This window comes from Mandrillus leucophaeus, unplaced genomic scaffold (assembly GCF_000951045.1).
Source record: "Mandrillus leucophaeus isolate KB7577 unplaced genomic scaffold, Mleu.le_1.0 Scaffold600, whole genome shotgun sequence".
Taxonomy (NCBI): domain Eukaryota; kingdom Metazoa; phylum Chordata; class Mammalia; order Primates; family Cercopithecidae; genus Mandrillus; species Mandrillus leucophaeus.
Genome location: NW_012106476.1, coordinates 1,499,276 through 1,520,703, shown reverse-complemented (window position 1 = coordinate 1,520,703; position 21,428 = coordinate 1,499,276). Strand labels below are relative to the sequence as shown.

General features: G+C 39.8%; 1 protein-coding gene across 6 annotated transcripts in view; it reads left to right on the top strand.

Moving 5' to 3' along the window:
* MAP3K7CL (MAP3K7 C-terminal like) overlaps positions 1-21,428 on the top strand; it is a 96,341-nt gene that overhangs the window by 67,316 nt on the left and 7,597 nt on the right. For all 6 annotated transcript variants that reach the window (XM_011999796.1, XM_011999799.1, XM_011999802.1 and 3 more), the window contains 2 exons: positions 876-937; positions 11,682-11,797. In XM_011999796.1, coding sequence (XP_011855186.1) covers positions 876-937; positions 11,682-11,797 — 178 coding nt within the window. The remainder of the gene's footprint in view (positions 1-875; positions 938-11,681; positions 11,798-21,428) is intronic.

Genomic DNA, 21,428 nt, shown 5'->3' with positions numbered 1-21,428 from the left:
TGAACCCTTAGAGCCGGAGAGTACCTGGAGATACCAGAGGTTCTGCTTTCTAGCACCAAGGCTGGGTCAGCACTATGTTCTTGAAGAGATTTGGGGGTGACTTGGATATTCTGACCTATATTTTGTTCAGATTTCCTCAAATGCTTCTTAGAACTTTATCTTCCGATCCAGCAACAGCTGCTTATTGCCAACCAGTCAACGTAAGCACGAGTTAGGAGGTCTTTTGGGACTCTCTGGGCTCTGGCGCTCTCTAACAAAGCTGTGAATTCTGCCACAGGGTAGGAGTGCTGCCTGGTGTATTGGAAAGAAATGCCCCATTTGGGTTGCTGCCTGTTTCTCACTGTAACCCAGAACGAGTTTCTGGTTAACTGCCTGTTAGTGTGGTTTGTGGTAGGAGCAGACAGCAATACTGTCACAGCTTGGCGGTACTTGGAGTCATTCAGAGCAGAACGAACGCTTCTACTTTTCACTAACATGTTCTCCTGTCCCATTAAAGTCCTTCTGGCCACCTCATTAGCACCTTATTAAAGCATTTTGTTTCATATCATATTTTTTGGTTTTGGCCAACGTAAGAGTATTGAAAGACAAGCAGTCCTTCTTAATTGGAGAGCTACCAGCCTGGACATTTGAGGATTCTGATATTTGCTTGCAAAATTTTGTTTGGGCCAACTAAGCTCTCCACGCATCTGTGTGTACAGAAAATGAGCAAAATTGTCCTTTACACTCTGTCTGTCCCCAACTGAAGTGATGAAAATGACTGAAACAGTGTACACTGATGGTCTAACTATGGGGGAGTCCAAGGACGGTCCCAACAGGGCACCTCTCCTACAAGAAAGAGCTCCATAGTGAAGAATCATTTCATGTTCTTGTTTTAGATGATACACCCCCTGAAGACTCCATTCCTTTGGAATTTCCAGAATTAGACCAGCAGCTACAGGTAAGGATTTTTCTAAAGTCTCTCTTCTTTCCTCCTTAGTGTCATAAAGTATAGCGAGCTGGGCAGAGAGTGGCCTGACTAGGGGAGACTGACTTGGACACAGAATGTGGGGCTTTGAAGTCATCAAGGATTACATTTCTAGAGCTCCAAAGTCAGGCTGAAGCCCTCATGGAATGCCCCTGTCTGGTTATCTGGCTATGGCACCAGGACATCAAGTGCTTATAGTGTAAATTGCCTCCTATTTTTAAGGAGTTCTGGAGCCTGGGAAAAGGACGGGTCCCTGCTCTACTTTGGTATGGCTGTCTCTATACCATTGCAGTTTTGGCTGTGTTTGGGGTTAGTGGTTTAGTGATAAACTCCACAGAGAAAACTTACCATGTTTGCCAAGACTTTGGAATAACCTTCCTTTCTCCGTTCCCTGCCCCTTCCCCAGTTCTCTGACAACTTTTAATGGAATATAATTATTTTAAGTTAAACCTTCTGAAAATTAACTTGTTGGACCCATGAAAAATTATTTTGTATATGTAGTTTCTGAATGATCTGTCAAAAGATATTTTAATACACCAGAATTATTTGAAAGGAGCACATTTATCACATTTTAATTTTCTTTAGATTATCCGTGGTGATTCCAGGCAAAAATGGCTTTCGGAAGAGGTTCTGTCTAAAATACCTGGATACTGGCCTTGGGCCAGCCATTGACTTGAATACTTAACTTTGTAGTCACATTTGGACAAGTCCAGTAGGGGTCTTGAATCTTGTACACAGACATTTCTTGGTCACCACTTTTTTCTCCTAAATATTGATTTTGAAAGCCTTTAGAAGGGATTTGTAACCTCCAGTTCCCAACAGGCCCTGACATACCCTATTATCTTACACACAGCAGCTTTTCCCATTTGTGGGTGTGCCTTGTGTCCTAAGGTCATTTGAGTTTGGGATTCTTATTCCTGGACAGTCCTCAACGGAGGTGGAAGAAGAACCAAGAATGAGCCCTTCCACAAGCCAAGATAGTGTTCCCTTTTGTTTGCTTCTGTTCTTACCTCAGTACACAGGCACTGTGTTAAAAACCTGGGTCGGGTTTGAAAAGCTGGTGTTCTACTGCCAGGGTGCTCTCTAAAAACCAACTGAGGGCGACTCAGGTGTGACCTGGCCGCTTGGAGGAGTCCTCATTCTCACCTTTGCAGCAGTCCTGGGTATTGTCTCAGTTTTCCAACAGAAAGCTGCTCAACAGAGCAGTATAGCTATGTAGGTATTACTGAAAATAGTATAGGAGATTGGAGGTTACGCTGATCACCACACAGCTGTCAAAAGAGCTCTGTCATCCCTAAAATCTCCTCTCTAGCTATCAGCCATCATGTCTCCTTTTTTTCTGTCCTCCATGCAGGGTTCTCAACCCAGCTCTCCTGGCTTCTAATATCTAACTATGGTCTCTCCCTCCCCTGCCCCCACCAATATCTCTTCTTTTCAGCATGAAGAAGAACAATTCAGACCTCCCTCTGCCTTTCCTTTGAGACAGAGTCTCCCTCTGTCACCTAGGCTGGAGTACAGTGGGGTGATCTCAGCTCACTGCAAACTCCACCTCCTGGGTTCAAGCGATTCTCCCATCTCAGCCTCCCTAGTAGCTGGAATTACAGGCATGTGCCACCACACCTGGCTAATTTTTGTATTTTTAGTAGAGATGGGATTTTGCCATGTTGGCCAGACTGGTCTCAAACTCCTGACCTCAAGCAATCCGCCCGCCTCAGCCTCCCAAAGTGCTGGGATTGCAGGCATGAGCCACCGTGCCTGGCCTGCATTTTCTTCTGATGTGCTCACATTGCAAATGATGGTTCTTGCTTAGGTTCTGTTCTCACACAGGGGCTGTGTATGTGCTACTGGTGGTGTAATTGGGATTGCCATTGAAAGTAATGCCATTGGCCAGGTGCCGTGCGTCACGCCTGTAATCCCAGCACTTTGGGAGGCTGAGGCAGGTGGATAAGACCAACCTGGTCAATATGGTGAAACCCCATCTCTACTAAAAATACAAAAATTAGCCAGGTGTGGTGGCACGCGCCTATAGTCACAGCTACTAGGGAGGCTGAGGCAGGAGAATCACTTGAAACTGGGAGGCGGAGGTTGCAGTGAGCTGAAGGTTGCTGTGAGCCAAAATTGTACCACTGCACTCCAGCCTGGGCAACAGAGCAAGACTCCGTCTCAAAAAAATAAAAAAGAAAGTAATGGCAAAAACTACAACTTCTTTTGCACCAGCCTAATAGCTATTTTTTCCTCTAGTCACATTTTTTCCTCTTTATTCTGTGGTGACATCAAAGCTATTTTGTTATCATGGAAATTAGGTGAAAATAAGGAGTAAACATGTTTTGGAAATAAAACACTAAAAGCATATTCAGGTTCTTGTTCTCTCCTCAAATTATAGATCATTAATTCTACTTTTTTGTGTTGGAACAAAATTTTTTCCTTTGGGAACTTTAATGGTCTTCTCTGGCTCATGGATCATTCTCCACAAGACTCACAGTAGCCCTGGCAATTATCCAGATAATTTTTTCTGTTAAAGCATTGCCAGGTCCATTTGAATTTTATAGCTTTAATTCCACTTGACATATATTAGAAATTAAGTCTATTTAATTATTTTACTCCAATGAAACTATTTCATCTTCATTGATCTTTAATGAATTAGGCAGTTGAGAGGGTAGTTTCTGGCTCAGGGTTTTGATTTTTTTCCCCTTAAAGTATGATAGTGCTTTATCTCTTTGTGAATGGAGAGAGCGTTACCAGCAATACAACTAAACACATTTCAGTAAGTGCTTGTTTGTTGAGTGAAGGATAGGAGTGAGTGTTACAAACATTTACCAGTTGTCAAGGCATTTGGGTAGGGTTGCCTCTGTCTAGAGCTGTTGCCTGTTATCTTTATTCTGTACTCCAGGGCGTGAGTGACTAAAGAGCAAGATGGTGATGGTTGGGAGGAGAAATCTAACAGAAAATGACATCTGAAAGCAAATGTTTATTTCTATGCTTAGCATAAGCATATACATTTAAGCCTTCTGTAGCAGGAAGTCTCTGTATTGAAAGCAATGCAAATGCTTCATGTACAAAAAGAACAATCTATTACACAGAGCAGGCCACCTTTACAGTCAGTCTCGTGTGCTTTCATCACACAGTAATGGCTCTTGGAATTTTGTCAACTATCATCATCCACTATGGAAGAGTAAAAGTTGGGTTACAGAGGCATATGAAGTGCTTTGTGGTTGCAGCTATTTGCTTAAGAATGAACTGAGTCTTCATGACCTCTATCAGAGATTTAAACATTTTCTTGGTGGAAAATAAATGATGCCAGATATTGCCAGCCCCATTCTCTGCAAAACCTCGGATTTAAGTCCCATCAAAGCACACTGAGTACCTATTAGGCGAGGGATGTTTCCCTACGTATGATCTCATTTGATCCTTACAATAATCAGTAAGCTAACTATTGTGTCTCCGCTTTACAGATGAGAAACTTGAGGCCAAATTTTGGTCTAAATACATTTACTATTCCCTTCTTTCCCTCACGCTTTTTAAGGAACATACAGGCTGCTTAAATTACTTTGATAGGTGGAAACTTTTTTGTTTGTTTGTTTCTGTTTTGCAAGGTTGCCATAATGTTATAGAATAACCTTGTAAAATCTGTTCTGACTTTCTGATATCCATTACACATGCATCGGTAGTTTATAAAATGCTGCTATAAAATAGCTATTTGGTAGATACTCGATCACTAATTTGACCCCCAGCATTTTTCTGTTGTTTTGCCAAGAATGTGGACATGTTTGAGCATGTAATTCGCAGTGCTGCTATTTTCACAGAAGCCAAAAAAAGCCTTGTGCAAGAATAGCAGTGACAAACATTTCTCTTGATGTCTCTATTAATGCAAAATATTGAGCAAGAGACCGCAGGAGAAGGTAGGTGTTAAAATGAACATCTCTTTATAATGTTCATTTGTGGGCCTTGGGCCTCCATCCAGGGGTAGTTGGAAGGTCAATTCTATTTGTGCAGATTCCTTTCTTGGGACTAGATTTCTAAATTTCCCATGGCCATCAGGGGCAGTATTTGAGTAGAGCTAGTGTAGATAATATAGTCAGAAGAAAGGAGGCCCAATTCTATGTCCATTTCTAAGAATGAATGAAAAATCACTATTCTTTTTCGTTTTTATTTTTTGACAAAGTCTTGCTCTGTCACCTAGGCTGGAGTGCAGTGGCATGATCATGGCTCACTGCAGCCTTGACTTCCCTGAGCTCAGGTGATCCTCCCACCCCAGCCTCCTGAGTAGCTGGGACCACAGGTGCATGCCACCACACCTGGCTAATTTTTGTATTTTTCATAGAGATAGGGTTTTGCCATGTTGCCCAGGTTGGTCTCAAACTCCTGGGCTCAAGGGATCTACCCACCTCAGGCTCCCAAAGTGCTGAGATTACAGATGTGAACCAATGCACCTAGCCATTACTTTTCTTCAGGTCTCAGCTTCTTTCTGTCTGACCTGTCTCTCTCTGTTCTAAAAGATGGTGGAATCCTTTCATGGTCCCAGGGTTTGGGTCAAGACCAAGCCTGTCTTACTGCTTAAGCGTGTTATGTTTTTGGAACCATGATTTGACTCACACATGATCCAAAACTATGCTACAACATGGTCTTAACTGCATTGGAATGAGAAATATGTTCTATTGTCAGGTAGAGGACATGATGACTAGTAGATTGTAATTAAAAACATCCTAATGAGAATGACAATGACCAAAGCATGGGCATTAGCATTGGGTTGGCCTGGATTTGGATCTCAGCTAAATTTGTGATTTCCGGCTTGTTATTTACTCTCTTGAAAGCTCACTTCTCAACTGCAAAGTGGAGATAACGATATCAATCTCACATTGTTGTGAGAATTAAATATGGTAATGAGTAGATCTAGCACAGACCTTGACAAAATCATTGCTCAATTAATGTGAATTTCATTCTCTGGTGAAATTATTTATTGAATGAAATACTTAAGAATAAGTAATTTATTTTTATTCATGTAAAATGAAATAAAAGCATCTCCTTGGGATTTTAAGTTAGGGATAGAAGTTCTGATACCCTCTTCTTTTCATTAAGCCAAGGTGCTTTGAAAACAATATGACTTTTTTTAACCAAATTGAGCAATAGCTTCAATCCCTCCTTAAAGTCCTCCTATCTAATCTGACAGTGACAGGTGTCTCTGTGGTACACACTGAACTAACAGAGTCTGATAAGTCCAGAAACTGATGTCACCTCCACAAATAAACAATTTCGTAGCTTCAGTTGTGTACCATAATATCCTGTTATCCGAGCAGCCTCTCCGGAAACTTCTGTTAGGTTTTGCATCAATATATCGCTTGACATCTGGGAAATGAAAATGATAGAAAATGAAGAAGTCTAGCCTTCCAGGATTCTGCTACACTGGTCTTTAACATCCATCTGGAAATGTGGTTAGGATGTATTCTCATAGAAAGCACCAGACATAGCCGACATTTTCTGTCATACACACATTGAAAAGTATCTTATACTGCAAGTTTTCTTTGACTGCTGTGTCCACACAGAAAACATATTTAGATATGTTGGAGCTTTTCAATAATGCTTTTAATTTTTTTGTTTGTTTGTTTTGAGAAGCTCAGTTGTCATTTGGGTACGGCTTGTTCAAAAAGTTTGCTACTCTTGTGTTCTTTCTCCTTTTGATATTATGTCAACAGAAATGACGTAAATATACTTTACTCCAATGTAACATGATATATAAGTTCTGTAGTATAATTGACAGTGCTTAACTTGTACTGTAATGTAGATACTATATAAATGTCAGTTCTTAAAATATTTAAAGTTCTAAGATAATAGAGTTCTTAAATATCGACATCAGCAGGGACTGTGTTTTTCCTCTCAGTTTTAACAAACGATGCTTGTTAATTGTAAGACATTACAATGTAATGTAAATTTAAATCGGACACCCCCATCTTTCCCCAAAGTAGGTAACCCTGAGAATCAAGGAATAAATACAAAGACTGTTCAGCGAGTGTAGAATGTTTAGCTTCCTAAATATATCTCCTGTGTGGGAAGCTGGGATAGGAAAATTAAATTCTTACATTTTTGAAGAGGATGGGGCCAGTAGCATTCGCAGAAGCCAAGTAGAAAACGGAAACGCCTGAGCCGGCTTTGCTCCTAGCCCAGGGTGGCTTGGCTGCGTCCTTCCCCATGGGGCCTGTTCCGGGGAGTGGAATCCACTTCGGGAGGAGCTTGCTATGAACCGGCGGCTCAGGCAGAGAGCAGAATAGCACCTTGTGGCTCAAGCCGGCATTCTTGGAACGGGACCCTGCGGTTTCTCTCTTACTTCATCTTGTTAAATCGGTCTTGATAATTGGGGCGGATACCAGAGATAGTAGCAGCTCCTTCACACTGCACTGCCATGAAATATTAAGCCCTTGCGAGTTCCATCCTCAGGCGGCAGCAGGAGGAGGCGGAGATGGAGGAAAAGAGGGTGAGGAGGAAGTATCTCCTCCTGGGCTGTGACCTCACCCTAGCCCCAATCTGTGTCTTGGAAACATGTGTTTCAAAGTTGGCTTGAGGCACTGTTAGGAGAATGTCTTAATTTCACCTCCTTAGAACTGGCTGTGTTGTATAGTAAACCAGATACGATGGCAGTGAGTGCATCTGAAAAGCTGCTGCTGTGACCACACAGAATTTGTGCTCCAGTACATCAGTGGTATCTTTTTCTTCAACTTGTCAACTGAACTATTTTTGGATTCCTTTTCTTTGAAGTGCAATATTTCATTCTTTAAGCAGGAAGGTGGGCTAAGTGTATCCAAAATGGGAGGATGTAGCATCATTATGCAGAAAATAACAAGGGAATTTTTTTCCTCTGGATCTGAAAAAAAAATTATTTAACAACATTAAGAGTTTATTTATCGTACATCCGTTCCCAGCATGGGCTTAGAACTATGAAAATCTCTCTGACAAGAACAGTCAAAATCAAGCAATGAGAACTGAAATAGTGTCACTTTTATTCCAAGAAGTTAATAGATGTTTTTTCATCTAGTTACCCACAGGTATTCTTTTAAGTTATTTTTCAGTTTTTAATTTGAGCATGTGTTACATAAACCCACGTAGAGTCAATTAATTCATGAGTGCCAGTGTTTTACATGTCATGTTACTTAAGCGTACTGGTCCTCCATTTTTAAACTGAAAACCTGATTCTTGAATTCTAGGAATCGATTTCCTCAGGCAGAAGTTTATGTTTGATTAATATTGTTGGCCATATATTGTCTCTTATTTTGAGGGATTACCTCTCAAAAGGTAAGGTAAGAGAGGATTGCCCTCAGTCAGGACCTGATGATACAACACACATACACACATTATATCACAAAGCAATGAGAGTTACTCTGTCCCCCACAGAACAACACATCAGATTATTCTACAGTGCCACTTTTTATATTAGGTATAAAACCTGACTATCTTGATACTTGTATTCACTAGCCTGGTGGGACGAGAACCATATATATTTAAGCAAATTCTTTGGTCAGTTTCCTGGGCTGGGGTAAATGGGTAATGATGTCAACTGCCTTCTAAGAACAGCGGATTCTGTTGACCCAAGGGCACTTTGATTTGCCAAACAATGGCAATAATATCCATTATTATTTGGCTGCTGGAATATCCAATATCCCAGCAGCAAAAAACGTGTTTGGGGTTACCAGTGAATGGCTTGAAATTATAAAGGGGTGAGAAATTTGAAGTTCTCTGGGGAGAAATTTGGGAAAGTGAGGAAGATTGACTACAAGTGGAGTCAGATTCTCCTAGGTAACCCTGGCAGCACTGCTTAGAAGACGATGGGCTAGAGACAGCAGAAAGGTTTAATGAAATAATTTTTTGCATTAATTTTTTTCTCATTATGGGTAAAAATGCATATGATAAAATTTACCATCTTAACCATTTCTAAGTGTACAGTTTGGTAGTGTTGAGTATGTTCACATTGTTGTGCAACCAATCTCCAGAACTTTTTCATCTTGCAAAATAGAAAGTCTGTTCCCATTAAACAACAATTCCTTATTTCCCTCTTCCTCTGGCAACTAATGAGAGAATTTTACAATGTTTTGGTGGGTTATGCAATATAACCTTCCTCTTTGCTTAAAAAAGAGAAATCGATATTACTCTTTAATGTTTTCATACAAACTGGGAGCATTTGAAGTGTTGCTGAGTTATATGTCAAGTTGAAGGCTTCGTTTTCAGGATCCAGAGGCTGAAATGACCCCTGGAATCTTTGTACTCTCTGAAAACTGGATACAAAGTATTATAGGCTTATTCTTTTTTGATTGTCCCTTCTTTATGATGGGAAGTCTTGAAAATATTTTTATGTATAGATAGCATGATCGTGCTGCTGAAAGCACATGTGGGTATCTTGAAATATGTATCATTACATACCGTTAGTGGCACGATCACGCTACCTACAGATAATAACATCTTTGAATTTCCTACAATTAAGAGGTGCCAATAATAAAAAAAGAACAAACGACAACATTTCCCACTTAGTGAAAAGCATTACAGGTGGCAAGCTGGGGGTGAGGAAGGGAAGGCCTCTGTCTTCTTAAGAAAGTTATTAATGTACTTTTCAGTTTTCCTTTTAAATTATAGCAGCAAAAGACATACCTCCCTTTACATGGCTATTCTCTATGTTCTCTTAAAGCTGTGAATCCTTCATGCAGAGTTCTAGAACTTTTTGGCTGTCACATAGTTAACTGTACTGAATTCGTGGTTCAGCTACCTACATGTACTGAGCTCTTGTTTCAACTGAGTATAGCCCCGTGTGGTGTTTGTAAGGACAGGATCTGATGTGTAGTCTTAGGACCTTCCAGGAGACAAATCCTTTAACAGGGCACAGATGATTTAACAGCTTGGCTATGGTGCCCAGAATAAATTGCTTTCATTCCCCTTACTGTTATACCTGGTAAGTTGCCAGTGTAACAGGTGAAAATTGATGAGTGGGTAGCGATTTCTGGGGCACAGACTGGAGGAGCCAGGAGTTCTGAATTCCTTTGGCAACAGCTTTATCTCATGGGGAGAGTTATACTGTAGTACTACTGTGCATTATTTTTCAATTTAATCCCGTATAGAAAGGGATAGTGGTTCCAACAGGCTGAGTCTATCCTGTGAATGTGTTCATGGGCAGTAGAGAAAGATGCTGCCTAATATGATTACTATTAGATTTTCCATGAACTAGGATGTCACAGATGTTCCACGTGAAGGTAAATTTGATCAAAATCTATTTAGAATTTTATTTCCTTTAAACATCCCTACTCAGAGGCCTCATGATAAATAGGGAAGGTCATCTTATCTATCAATCAGACAGTAAAGTTTATTGAATTTCTATTATATCGTGGGAAGGATCACTAAATATGACACCCACAGAAATCTGTGTCCTTGAAGAATATAATGAGAGGAACAAATAGTAAAAACTTCATTAGTTCTCCATTTCCTTATATAAAATTAGTGACAATATGACCTTGTCAGATACTACATATATATACACACACACACACACACACACACACACACACATACATACACCATTTTGAAGAAAGGATAAGATTGAAGAACCTATTTCACAATAAATGATATTTCTCAGATTTTATATACATTTTTTTTCTACATGTAATTGAAAAGGGTGATTTAAAAAACTCTTAACTAGTATTCCTAATAGTAGTACTTTTTTTTTTTCCTTTTGGGATGGAGTCTTACTCTGTCACCCAGGCTGGATGCAGTGGCATGATCTCGGCTTACTGCAACCTCCACCTCCTGGGTTCAAGCAATTCTCCTGCCTCAGTCTCCCAAGTAGCTGGGACTACAGGTGCATGCCGCCATGCCTGGCTAATTTTTGTATTTTTAGTAGAGATCGGTTTTCATCATGTTGGCCAGGCTGGTCTTGAACACCTGGCCTCAAGCGATCCACCTGGCCTAAAAGTAGTACTTTTAATCACGCATTGCTAAACAAGAAATTAGAATAATACACTTGGGGGAAACTCGTTCTTTAAAAATAATTCCTAGAAGTAGGGTTTTCACCATGTTGCAGTCAGAAAGGTTTGCCGCGCCGCTCTTTGTTTCTTCCATGGATGGGAGAAAAAGAGAGACATGAATCTTACACGGATGGTTTTTTTTTTTTAGGGGGAGGGAGATCTGGCCTTTCTTACAGGTTTGTTAATCCTTGCAAGCATTATTTCTGGCTCAGCATCTTTCTTTAGGTCAGATGCATTTCTCAGAAGAGAGCTTTTCTTCTCTACTCTGCAAGATGAGATTATACCTCCTGACTACAGGAACAGAAAGCAAGGGGTAATTGAACAGACAACTGAACTGTTTCCCCACCACTGCTCTTCTCTAAAGCAGAGTCTAAGATTTCCAGGGAGTGCTGTAGAATCCTTGAGAGACTTATTTTTACTCCATCACGTGGCAGGTAACTGACACGTAATGGATTTCAGGGCTCTGGCTTAGGCCAGAGATGTCCATGAATGACACTGGGAGACGAATGTGGGGACTATCTGTCCACCTCTCTATTTTCAGTCAAATAGAATCAGTTGAACTCTGTTGAATGGTGACTAACAATGCTGTTCTCATGTTAAAAAAAAAAAAAGAAAGAAAGAAAGAAAGAAAAAACCTTCCTTTAAAGAACATCAGCAGAGCAAAATGGTTGGTAATTTATCCTGATGCAAAGAAATGGACTAATTTCTTCTTGTTGTTTGTGAAGCCCCTGCCACCTTGTCATGACTCCGCGGAATCCATGGAGGTGTTCAAACAGCACTGCCAAATAGCAGAAGAATACCATGAGGTCAAAAAGGAAATTGCTCTGCTTGAGCAAAGAAAGTAAGTACCTACCCCGACCCCCCACACTCTACATCTGAGTAGGTCCTGCCTACTGGGCAAGGATCAAGGGCGGTGGGCAGGGGACAGGCTGAGTGTGAGGATGAGACGGAGGCAAGGGGGTTATAGCAATGATTCAAGTGGTGCTATTGGAGATTAAGTGCTTTACTTTATGGAGTAGCAAAAGGAATACCAGGAATGCTTTCTACTCAAAACTTAAATTTTTAAATAAGAAATATTAGTTCAGGAAATTAAAAATGCCAAAATACCACCCAAAACCACACTATGTTTTCCGTAAATGTGCCCAGAGGCCGCAGAACACTGTGGCTTGGTGTCAATTTTAATTTCTGCTTAAATGATGGTGTTCCCACATCACGCGAAGAAGCCACTGGGACAGCTCTTCGAAATGACGTAAATGTATTAGTTGACTGACTACATTTTATAGTTGGGTAAGTTTTTATTTTGATAGCTTTTATTACTATTACAGTTCTGCGGTAGGGAATTTATACAGTTCTATTAATTCAAGCACTCTGATTTTACTCACTCATAACTGTTTGTTTCCGAATCCTTCTTTTTAACTGCACTTGATTCCGCCAGTGCCTACCCCAGTGAATCCCATTCTTTTATACTTGCAAAGCATCAGAGTAGACACCTTTCCTTCACAGTACTGGCTGGTTGGGATTTCCCATTTATTAATGAGATATTTTGATTACTAGGATCTTTTGATTAGATCTCCTTTTGACTACATCTCCTACTAGGTGGTAAGTGCCATAAAACACAGGTAGTCAGGTGTTGTCACCATCAGATTCCTGGAGCCTGGTATGATATGTGGCACCTAGAGGCTGAGTAAATTATTGTTGAATGTGTGAAACAGAACACAAACATATTGTGATTGTTTATTTCTTATATATCACGTGTCACCCCAATAAAAGGAGGGGGAGAAGAAATAAACATGCTACCATGCTCAGCTAATTAAAAAATATTTTGTGGGGGCCGGGCACAGAGGTCCACACCTGTAATCCCAGCACTTTGGGAGGCTGAGGCAGGTAGATCACTTGAGGTCACGAATTCGAGACCAGCCTGGCCAACGTGGTGAAACCCTGTCTCTACTAAAAATACAAAAATTAGCCAGGCATGGTGGCGGGCACCTGTAATCCCAGCTACTCGGGAAACTGAGGCAAGAGAATTACTTGAACCTGGGAGGCAGAGATTGCAGTGAGCTGAGATCACGTGCCAGTATACTTCAGCCTGGGCAACAGAGTGAGACTCTTATCTCAAAAAAATTTTTTTTTTTTTTTTTTTTTAATAGATGGGCTCTTGTTATCTTGCCCAGGCTTGTCTCAAACTTCTGGCCTCAAGCAATCCTCCCACCTTGGCCTCCCAAAGTGCTGGGATTACAGAGTCAATATCAGCAATAAAGGGCTGCTAAGATGAATTGTTAAATTAGGAAATATGGTTATATCTTATATTTATAAATACATGAGCTTGGTTTTCCAAGGTGATTAATGATTATTATTTTCATTAATATAGATATGAAATTTCATAAAGGAATTGATGATTATTAATAATGTGACCAGTATTGAAGTCAAAGGAAGAGTTATATGATCAATAGCCTGTAAATAAATGTATCTTCTGGTGCGTGTATGTGAAGTGTGGTGGTATAATAAAAATACACACACACACACACACAAAATTTAATTTTTACAAGAAAGCGAATGAAATATATTCTGTGTTGAGAAGTTTGTGAAATCCTTAGAATTTTTGAGACTCCCAGAATGGTGGTCAGACAGTATAGCATGATGGTGGACAGTATGGGTTTTGGAGCCAGACTTCTGTAAGACCTTAGTTAGTACCTTACAAACCCTTCCTTCCTTCCTTGCTTTGCCTTGCTTCAAACATAAAATCATATCTAAACTTTCAGCTACAGGGGATTAAAAGATGTTTATTAGGAGGTCACAAATAAAACTTTTCTCTCCTATGTCTGACTATTTTCTTTTTGTTCTAAGAGTTTTGATAAAGTTGCTTGGAATACTCAGATTGCATGGTAACACATGGTTGGAGTCCTACAAAAAATTTCATGAAGGAATTGAAGATTATTAATCACGTGACCTGTATTGAAGTCAAAGAAGACTATTTGTATGACAAATAGCCTGTAAACATATATTCTGGTGTGTGTGTGTGTGTGTGTGTGTGTGAAGTGTGGTGGTATGATAGAAAAATCTCCAGTAATTATGTCTCTATTTGTAAACTCTTCAGACTGAAGGTACTGGAGGACTTTGTTATTTAAATTAAATTTATGTGTAGCTTTTTTTCTTTTTTTGGAAATGCAATACTCATCCCCTAAATTACATGCTCTGTAAGTTTTTTTATGTTGCATTAAAAAAAATATGGTAGGGACCAGACACGGTGACTCATACCTGTAATCCCAGCACTTTGGGAGGCTGAGGCAGGTAGATCACCTGACGTCAGGAGTTCGAGACCAGCCTGGCCAACATGACAATACCCTGTCTCTACTAAAAATACAAAAATTAGCCCGGTGTGGTGGCAGGTGCATGTAATCCCAGCTAGTCGGGAGGCTGAGGCAGGAGAATCACTGGAACCCAGGAGGTGGAGGTTACAGTGAGCTGAGATTGCGCCATTGCACTCCAGCCTGGGCAGTAAGAGCAAAACTCCATCTCAAAAAAAAAAAAAAAAGATATGGTAGGATAATGACACGAGAGTGACTCCTATCTAATGTTTGAAACACATCCTTGCTGTTTGCATTGAAAGCAATGATAACTCTGGGTACCACTACAACAATATTAAAATGAAAAAAGGGACCAGGAACAGAGGCTCACACCTGTAATCCCAGCACTTTGGGAGGCAAGGCAGGCGGATCACCTGAGGTCAGGAGTTCGAGACCAGCCTGGCCAACATGGTGAAACCCCATCTCTACTAAAAATACCAAAAAATTAGTTGAAAGTGGTAGGTAGCACACGCCTGTAATCCCAGCCACTCAGGAAGCTGAGTCACGAGAATTGCTTGAATCCAGTAGGCGGAGGTTGCGGTGAGCTGCTTGAACCCAGTAGGCGGAGGTTGCAGTGAGCCGAGATCATGCCACTGCATTCCAGCCTGGGTGACGGAGTGAGACTCTGTCTCAAAAAAATAAAAGTAAAAAATAAAAAAATGAAAAGTCAACTTCTAGAAATAACATGGCTAGCAGGCTAGTGGAGGTATTTTATACAAACTTCCAGACCACACACAAGTGGGTCAGACCCCCTCGTTAATTACTTATATGCCTGTGTGTGTTTCTGTAGAACTCGTCTTGTTCCCTTCCCCAAAGTACTTGAAGTTTCTCCCTAAATAATTGGCTAGATATAGGGCCAAGGCCAAATTCTTTCATTATATATATTTTTTCTTTTTCATAAAGTTTCTAGTTCCTTTTTCTTCATTCTCACTTCTACCATTTGGGCTTGGGACTTATTACTTGAGATCTCAGTTGATGCAATATTGTAACTAGTTTCCCTGCCTAGGGTTTCTTGTTGCTAGAAAATGACAGCCAGTTCTGGGCATAGATTTCAAGACCTACCTGGGGATGCCTTGGAACTTCTGTAGAACTTCCAATCTCATATCTCAACTTCAGCTACATTGGCCTCCTCACTTCTCCCGGGGCAGGAGGTGGGTCCTCCAGTCACTAAGCCCCTGTTCACACCAAGCTCTTGGCCTAACCTACCAGGGCCCTTTCTTCCTTTTTTTTTTTTTTTTGAGACAAAGGCTTGCCCTGTCACCCAGGCTGGAGTGCAGTGCTGCAATCATAGCTCACTGCAGCCTCAACCTCCTGAGCTCAAGCAACTCTCCTACCTCAGCCTCCTGAATAGCTGGGACCACAGGCGCATGCAAGCATGCCCAGTTAATTAAAAAAATTTTTTAAAGAGATGGCGTCTTGCTGTGTTGCCCAGGCTGGTCTCAAACTCCTGACCTACAGCAATCCTTCCACCTCAGCCACCCAAAGTGCTGGTATTACAGAGTCAATATCAGCAATGAAGGACTGCTAGGAGGAAAATTGCTCGAACCTGGGAGGTGGAGGTTGCAGTGAGCCTAAATCACACCATTGCACTCCAGCCCAGGCGACAGTGTGAGACTCCATCTCAAAAACAAACAAACAAACAAACAACAACAACAAAAAAAACAAAAAAACCCAGCTAGGATAAATTGTTAAATTGGGAAATATGGTAATATCTTATATTTATAAATACAAGAGCTTGGTTTTCCAAGGATTATTAATGATTGTTATTTTTGTTAAGACTTTACTGAAGTGGAAATTCATTTTCAAACAGATCTTTTCCTGAACAATGTTTATTTTCAAGCAAGATAAATTGGGCCAAATGAATTTGACCCAAGTAGTTAGCTCTCCATTTTTTGATGATTCTGTTGAGAATTTCTTTCCTATCATTTCATAAAGTGTAGCTGATTGTGTTGCCTCTACCTTGGCTGGCATAAGCTAGATGCAAAGAGACGCTAACTAAGATATTTTAAGAGAGAGTTTTTCTTTATTGGAGTCATTCAGACACTGCTTAAGGTTTGAACTCCAAACTGAACTTCTCTCTCATCTCCAGAGGAGGTCTCCCTGGATCAAGTTTGAGAGAATTTGAAGAGGCGTGATGAGAAGAGTTGCTGAAACTGTTATTTTAAATCTTATCTGTTGGATGGAGAAAGAGAGTCAAACATTTTCTAGGATTATAAACTCAGCATTGGCTGAATCCAATTTAAAGAATCACTTCTGGCTTATGACCAATGATGTACGAGAGGTTTGTTATATTTTTACTGATTTTTTTTCTTCTCAGTGTAAAAAAAGATGGGAAAGACTTTCTTGAAAGCTTTGAAAAATTACCAAGAATTCTGATATCTTTAAAGAACTGCATCATTTTAATCTAATTATTTCGAGGCCTTTTGCATGTGAAGAGACATTTTAATGTAATTGCATATATACTAACATGGAATGTATAAAATGATTTTTTTCCGTAAATATTATAAGCATTTTTCTACAACATACATAGCTTTTTGTGTATGTAATATGAAACTCATTGAAGTGAGATATAGACATTTTATGGCTTTTGAAATCTGTCACCAAATTTAGAAAAAAAATTTAAAAATGAAATCTATTACCAAATTGTTTGACAGAAAAATTTTAAAGTATATTATTAAACTACAATCAACTGTAAACTTTGCTTTGTTCCAGATAAAGCATTTTATCTTGTCCAGTAGAGAAACCACTTTTTTTTTTTTTTTTTGGTATGAAATATTGTATTGGGTACTTTGGTGTTTAGAAGATTAACTTAAATGTCAGAAAAAGAGACAGACTCTCAGATTGAAGAATGTTTTATGTATTCATTTTGATTTTTTTATTTCAATATGTTTTTGGGGCACAGGTGGTGATTGGTTACATGAGTAAGTTCTTTAGTGATGATTTCTGAGATTTTGGTGCACCTGTCACCCAATGTGTAGTCTTTTATTCCCCACCCCTCTCCCACCCTTTCCCGAGTCCCTAAAGTCAATTGTATCATCCTTATGTCTTTGCATCCTCATGTTATGTATTTTTTATAAACTATTTTATTTTATTTTATTTTTCTGAGACAGAGTCTTTCTCAGTCTCCCAGGCTGGAGTGCAGTGGTGCCATCTTGGCTCACTGCAACCTCTGACTCCCAGGTTCAAGCGATCCTCCCACCTCAGCCCCCTGAGTAGCTAGGATTACAGGTGTGTGTCCCATCTCTGGGCTAATTTTTATATTTTTAGTAGAGTCAGGGTTTCACCATGTTGGCCAGGCTGCTCTCAAACTCCTGGCCTCAAGTGATCGGCCTCCTAAAGTGCTGGAATTAGAGGCGTGAGCCATGCACCTGGCCAGTTTTATTTTGTTTTTAATTGACACATAGTACTTGTACTTAGTTATGGGGTCGAGTGTAATGTTTTCATACATTGTGTACTGATCAAACCAGTGTGATTAGCATATTCATCACCTCGAACATTTGTCATTTCTTTGTGATGAGAACATTGAAAATCCTCTCTTTTAGCTGTTTTGAAGTGTACATCATTGTTAACTGCAGTCACCCTACTGTACAGGAGAACATCAGACGTTATTCCTCCTGTTTAACTGTAACTGTGTACCCATTGAATAACCCCATCCCATGCCCCTCTCCCTACCACCCTCCCCAGCCTCTGGTAATCACTATTCTACTCTCTACATCAATGAGATCAGATCAACTGTTTTAGATTCCACATAGAAGTGAGATCGTGTGGTCTTTGTCCTTCTGTGCCTGGCTTATTTCATTTAACATAATGTCCTCCAGGTTCATCCCTGTTGTTGCAAATGACAAGATTTCATTTTTTAAAATGGCTGAATAGTATTCCATTGTATAGGTATATCACATTAAAAAAATCTATTCTTCCACTGATGGACACTTGGACACTTAGGCTGATCCTATATCCTGGCTATTACAATTCGGTGGTTTCCAGTATATTCACAGAGTTGTGCAACCATCACCAACTTTACAACATTTCCTTCACTGCAGAAATAAATCTGGCACCCTTTGGCGGTGACTCCCCATTGACCCTTGATTTCTGGACTTTGGCAAACAATAATCTACTTTCTGTCTCTATGGATTTGCTTATTCTGGACATTTCATACAAATGGAATCATATAATATACAATCTTTTGTGATTGGCTTTTTTCACTTAGCATAATGTTTTTAAGGTTCACCCACATTGTATCATGCATCAGTACTTTATTCTTTTATTGCTGAGTAATATTCCATTGTATGAGTATACAATATTTTATTCTTTTATAGGCTAATGGACATTTAATGGGTTGGTTTGTACTTCTTAGCTATTGTGAATAATGCTGCTATGAACATTTGTGTGCAATTTTTGAGGTAGACATATGTTTTCAATTCTCTTGAGTAGGTTCCTAGCAGTAGAATTGTTGGCTTATATGATAACTCAATGTGTAACCTTTTGAGAAACTGCCAGACTGTTTTCAAAGGGGTTGACATTTTATATTCTTGCCAGCAGTGTATCAAGGTTCCAATTTTTCCACATCTTTGCCAACACTTCCTGTGCCTTTTAGATTCTAGCCATCTCTAGTGGGTGTGAAACAATGTGCCATTGTGGTTTTGATTTACAGTTATCTGATGGCTAATGATGTTGCACGGGTTCTCCTGTGCTTCATTGGCCGTTTCTATGTCTTTTTGGAGAAATAACTCTAAAGATCTTTTGCCTGTTTTTTAATTTGGTTGTCTTTTTGTTTCTGAGGTGAAAAATGTTACGTAATTTTAGTGTGTTCAGGCAAAATATTAGAAAGGGGTTTTCATATGAGGCCATCAAAATCAATGTGTGACTTATATTCTCATGTCTTTTTAAAAAGTATAAAATGATGATTAGGGGAGTAACATCTCATCTAGGGGAGCATATCAAGATGGGGCAAAAGGGTGCATGTGTAATTTGCAAAGGCATAAACTAAAATTCGTGGGATTTTGATTTGTTTTTAGTCATGATATTTATCTGAGATTTCTAATAACAGGAGGTTTTAATGTTTTTTAAAATGTTTAACCAGAAGCATTTATTTCTTAAGGATATTCCCAAAGGCAGAAGCTTTTAGAATGTGTTCTGAGGAGTCCCTCACGGATTCAGGAGGGAGAGCGTGTCAGGCAGGGGACTGTACCCAGATCAACCAGAGAAGGACCAATTTTATCTGTTTTATTTGCATCCCTTCAGGGTATGACTTTCTTTGAAAAAGGATTCCACAGGAAGGTGACACTGAAAACCAAACCTCACTTTTATATACCTAAGATATTTTTCTTAAATATTTACTCAGCCTCCAGAAATTACATTTTCGTTATCATAAATATAAGGTACATGGAGATATTTCTCCACGAGTGTTTGCAGGATATATAGTAACGTGGAGAAAAGTTCTATCTTCTCTTTCCTACGATGTCTGATACGAGTCAGATGCCTTCTGGGTCAGATATGAGATTTGAGTTCATTTTCCAGCTGTGGAGATGCGCTTCCCAAGACTGACTTGGCTAGCAAGAATAGAAGACGATGGCTGGCTTGTAACAGACTTTCAATAAGTACTTGCTGAGCAAATGAGTAGAAGAGTAAAGGACTGCCTCAGTTCTTTACTTTGTGTATGGAGACAGAGATGTAGCCAAAGGTATTCTTTCATTTTAGTATTTAGTTTTTTGTGAAATTTCAATATCCCAGATGCCATCAGGCTGTGAGATTACGCTTTCTGTTAATGCCCCAATCATAATGATTTGGGTGTTTTACACCACATAATTACGTGCAGCCCAGTCATTTAATGGGTATTTCATCCCCAAGTATTTCTACACCTGATTGTCTGCCCAAAACTATATTAAACTTATGCCTAGTGTTCCATTATTGGAACACTAAATGTGCGAGTCATTTATATGTTACTGCTCAAGGTCATTGCCAAAGTCTGATTTTTCCAATTCAAAAAATTGCAACCTCAGGCATTAGGTGGGTTAAAAGGGGCAGCATATTTACTCTTCTCAGTGAGAGCTCTTTTAAGTAGGTTTCCCTTGCTGAGGAAAGAGGCTCCAATCCAATGTCTGGGGAAGCAGAGTGAGGAAACCTTTTGCCATCCACTTTCTTCCTGTCCCAGGATTAATTCTTTTTAGGGTGATTGATAGTGGGAATCTCCATTTCCTTTAGAGCGGTGGTTCTTCACCGGGAAATTCTCCACACCTGCCCCACCCTACATTGGCAATACTTAGAGACATTTTTGGCTGGAATGACTGGGGGTGAGGGTGGGTTTGCTATTGATATCTAGTGAGTAGAGGCCAAGGTTACTGCTAGACTTCCTACAATGCCAGTGTATACACGGTGCCTGACAACAAAGAATTGCCTGGCCCACAATGTCAGTTGTACCAAGGATGAGAAATCTTGCTTTGGAGCAAGTCTGACTTCCTCCTGCAAGGATGCCGTATTGCCCTTTGCTTCCCAATAGATATTAGTACATTTGTTCATGCATTAAGCATTTGTGTGGCTTCAACAACATAGTCTAGACTGAGCTTTGAAAATCTCAGTTCAATATCATTTATTATTCCTCCACCTGGATAAAATGAAGGTCGACTTTGGCATCCTTTCTGTCATCTTGAGGCACTGACTCCTTCTCTCCTGTGTATGAATGCTTTTACTTGGACATAAATCTCTCAAGATCCACCAACAGTACAGTCTAAATCCCTATTTAAAAATAAAATTCTCCCTATGATAAAGATATTTTATTATATTATTGCCCCGAATTCTTTAGCTCACTGGGGCCAAACTGTCTAGAATTTTGCCTTTCCCAAATAAAAGTCCTTAGTTAACTTTGACAGTGCCAAGATCCCTAGTACTGGTCTCCTTAGCACAGAGAAATATTTCTTCCAGTGATGAATCCACGTCTCAAACTCCTGCAACATAAAGAATCTCCTTAATTTTGGAATTAATTTCCACAAAGTGAAAGTTTTCTTAACCAATTCACTTGGACTTTCTCTTCCCCTGTTTGTTTTAGCAACTAAAAACCTTTCCAGGCATGTGGCTTAGGATGGGGACAACAGATGAGCTATGGTGAACTCCAAAGTTATGACCTTTTAGGCT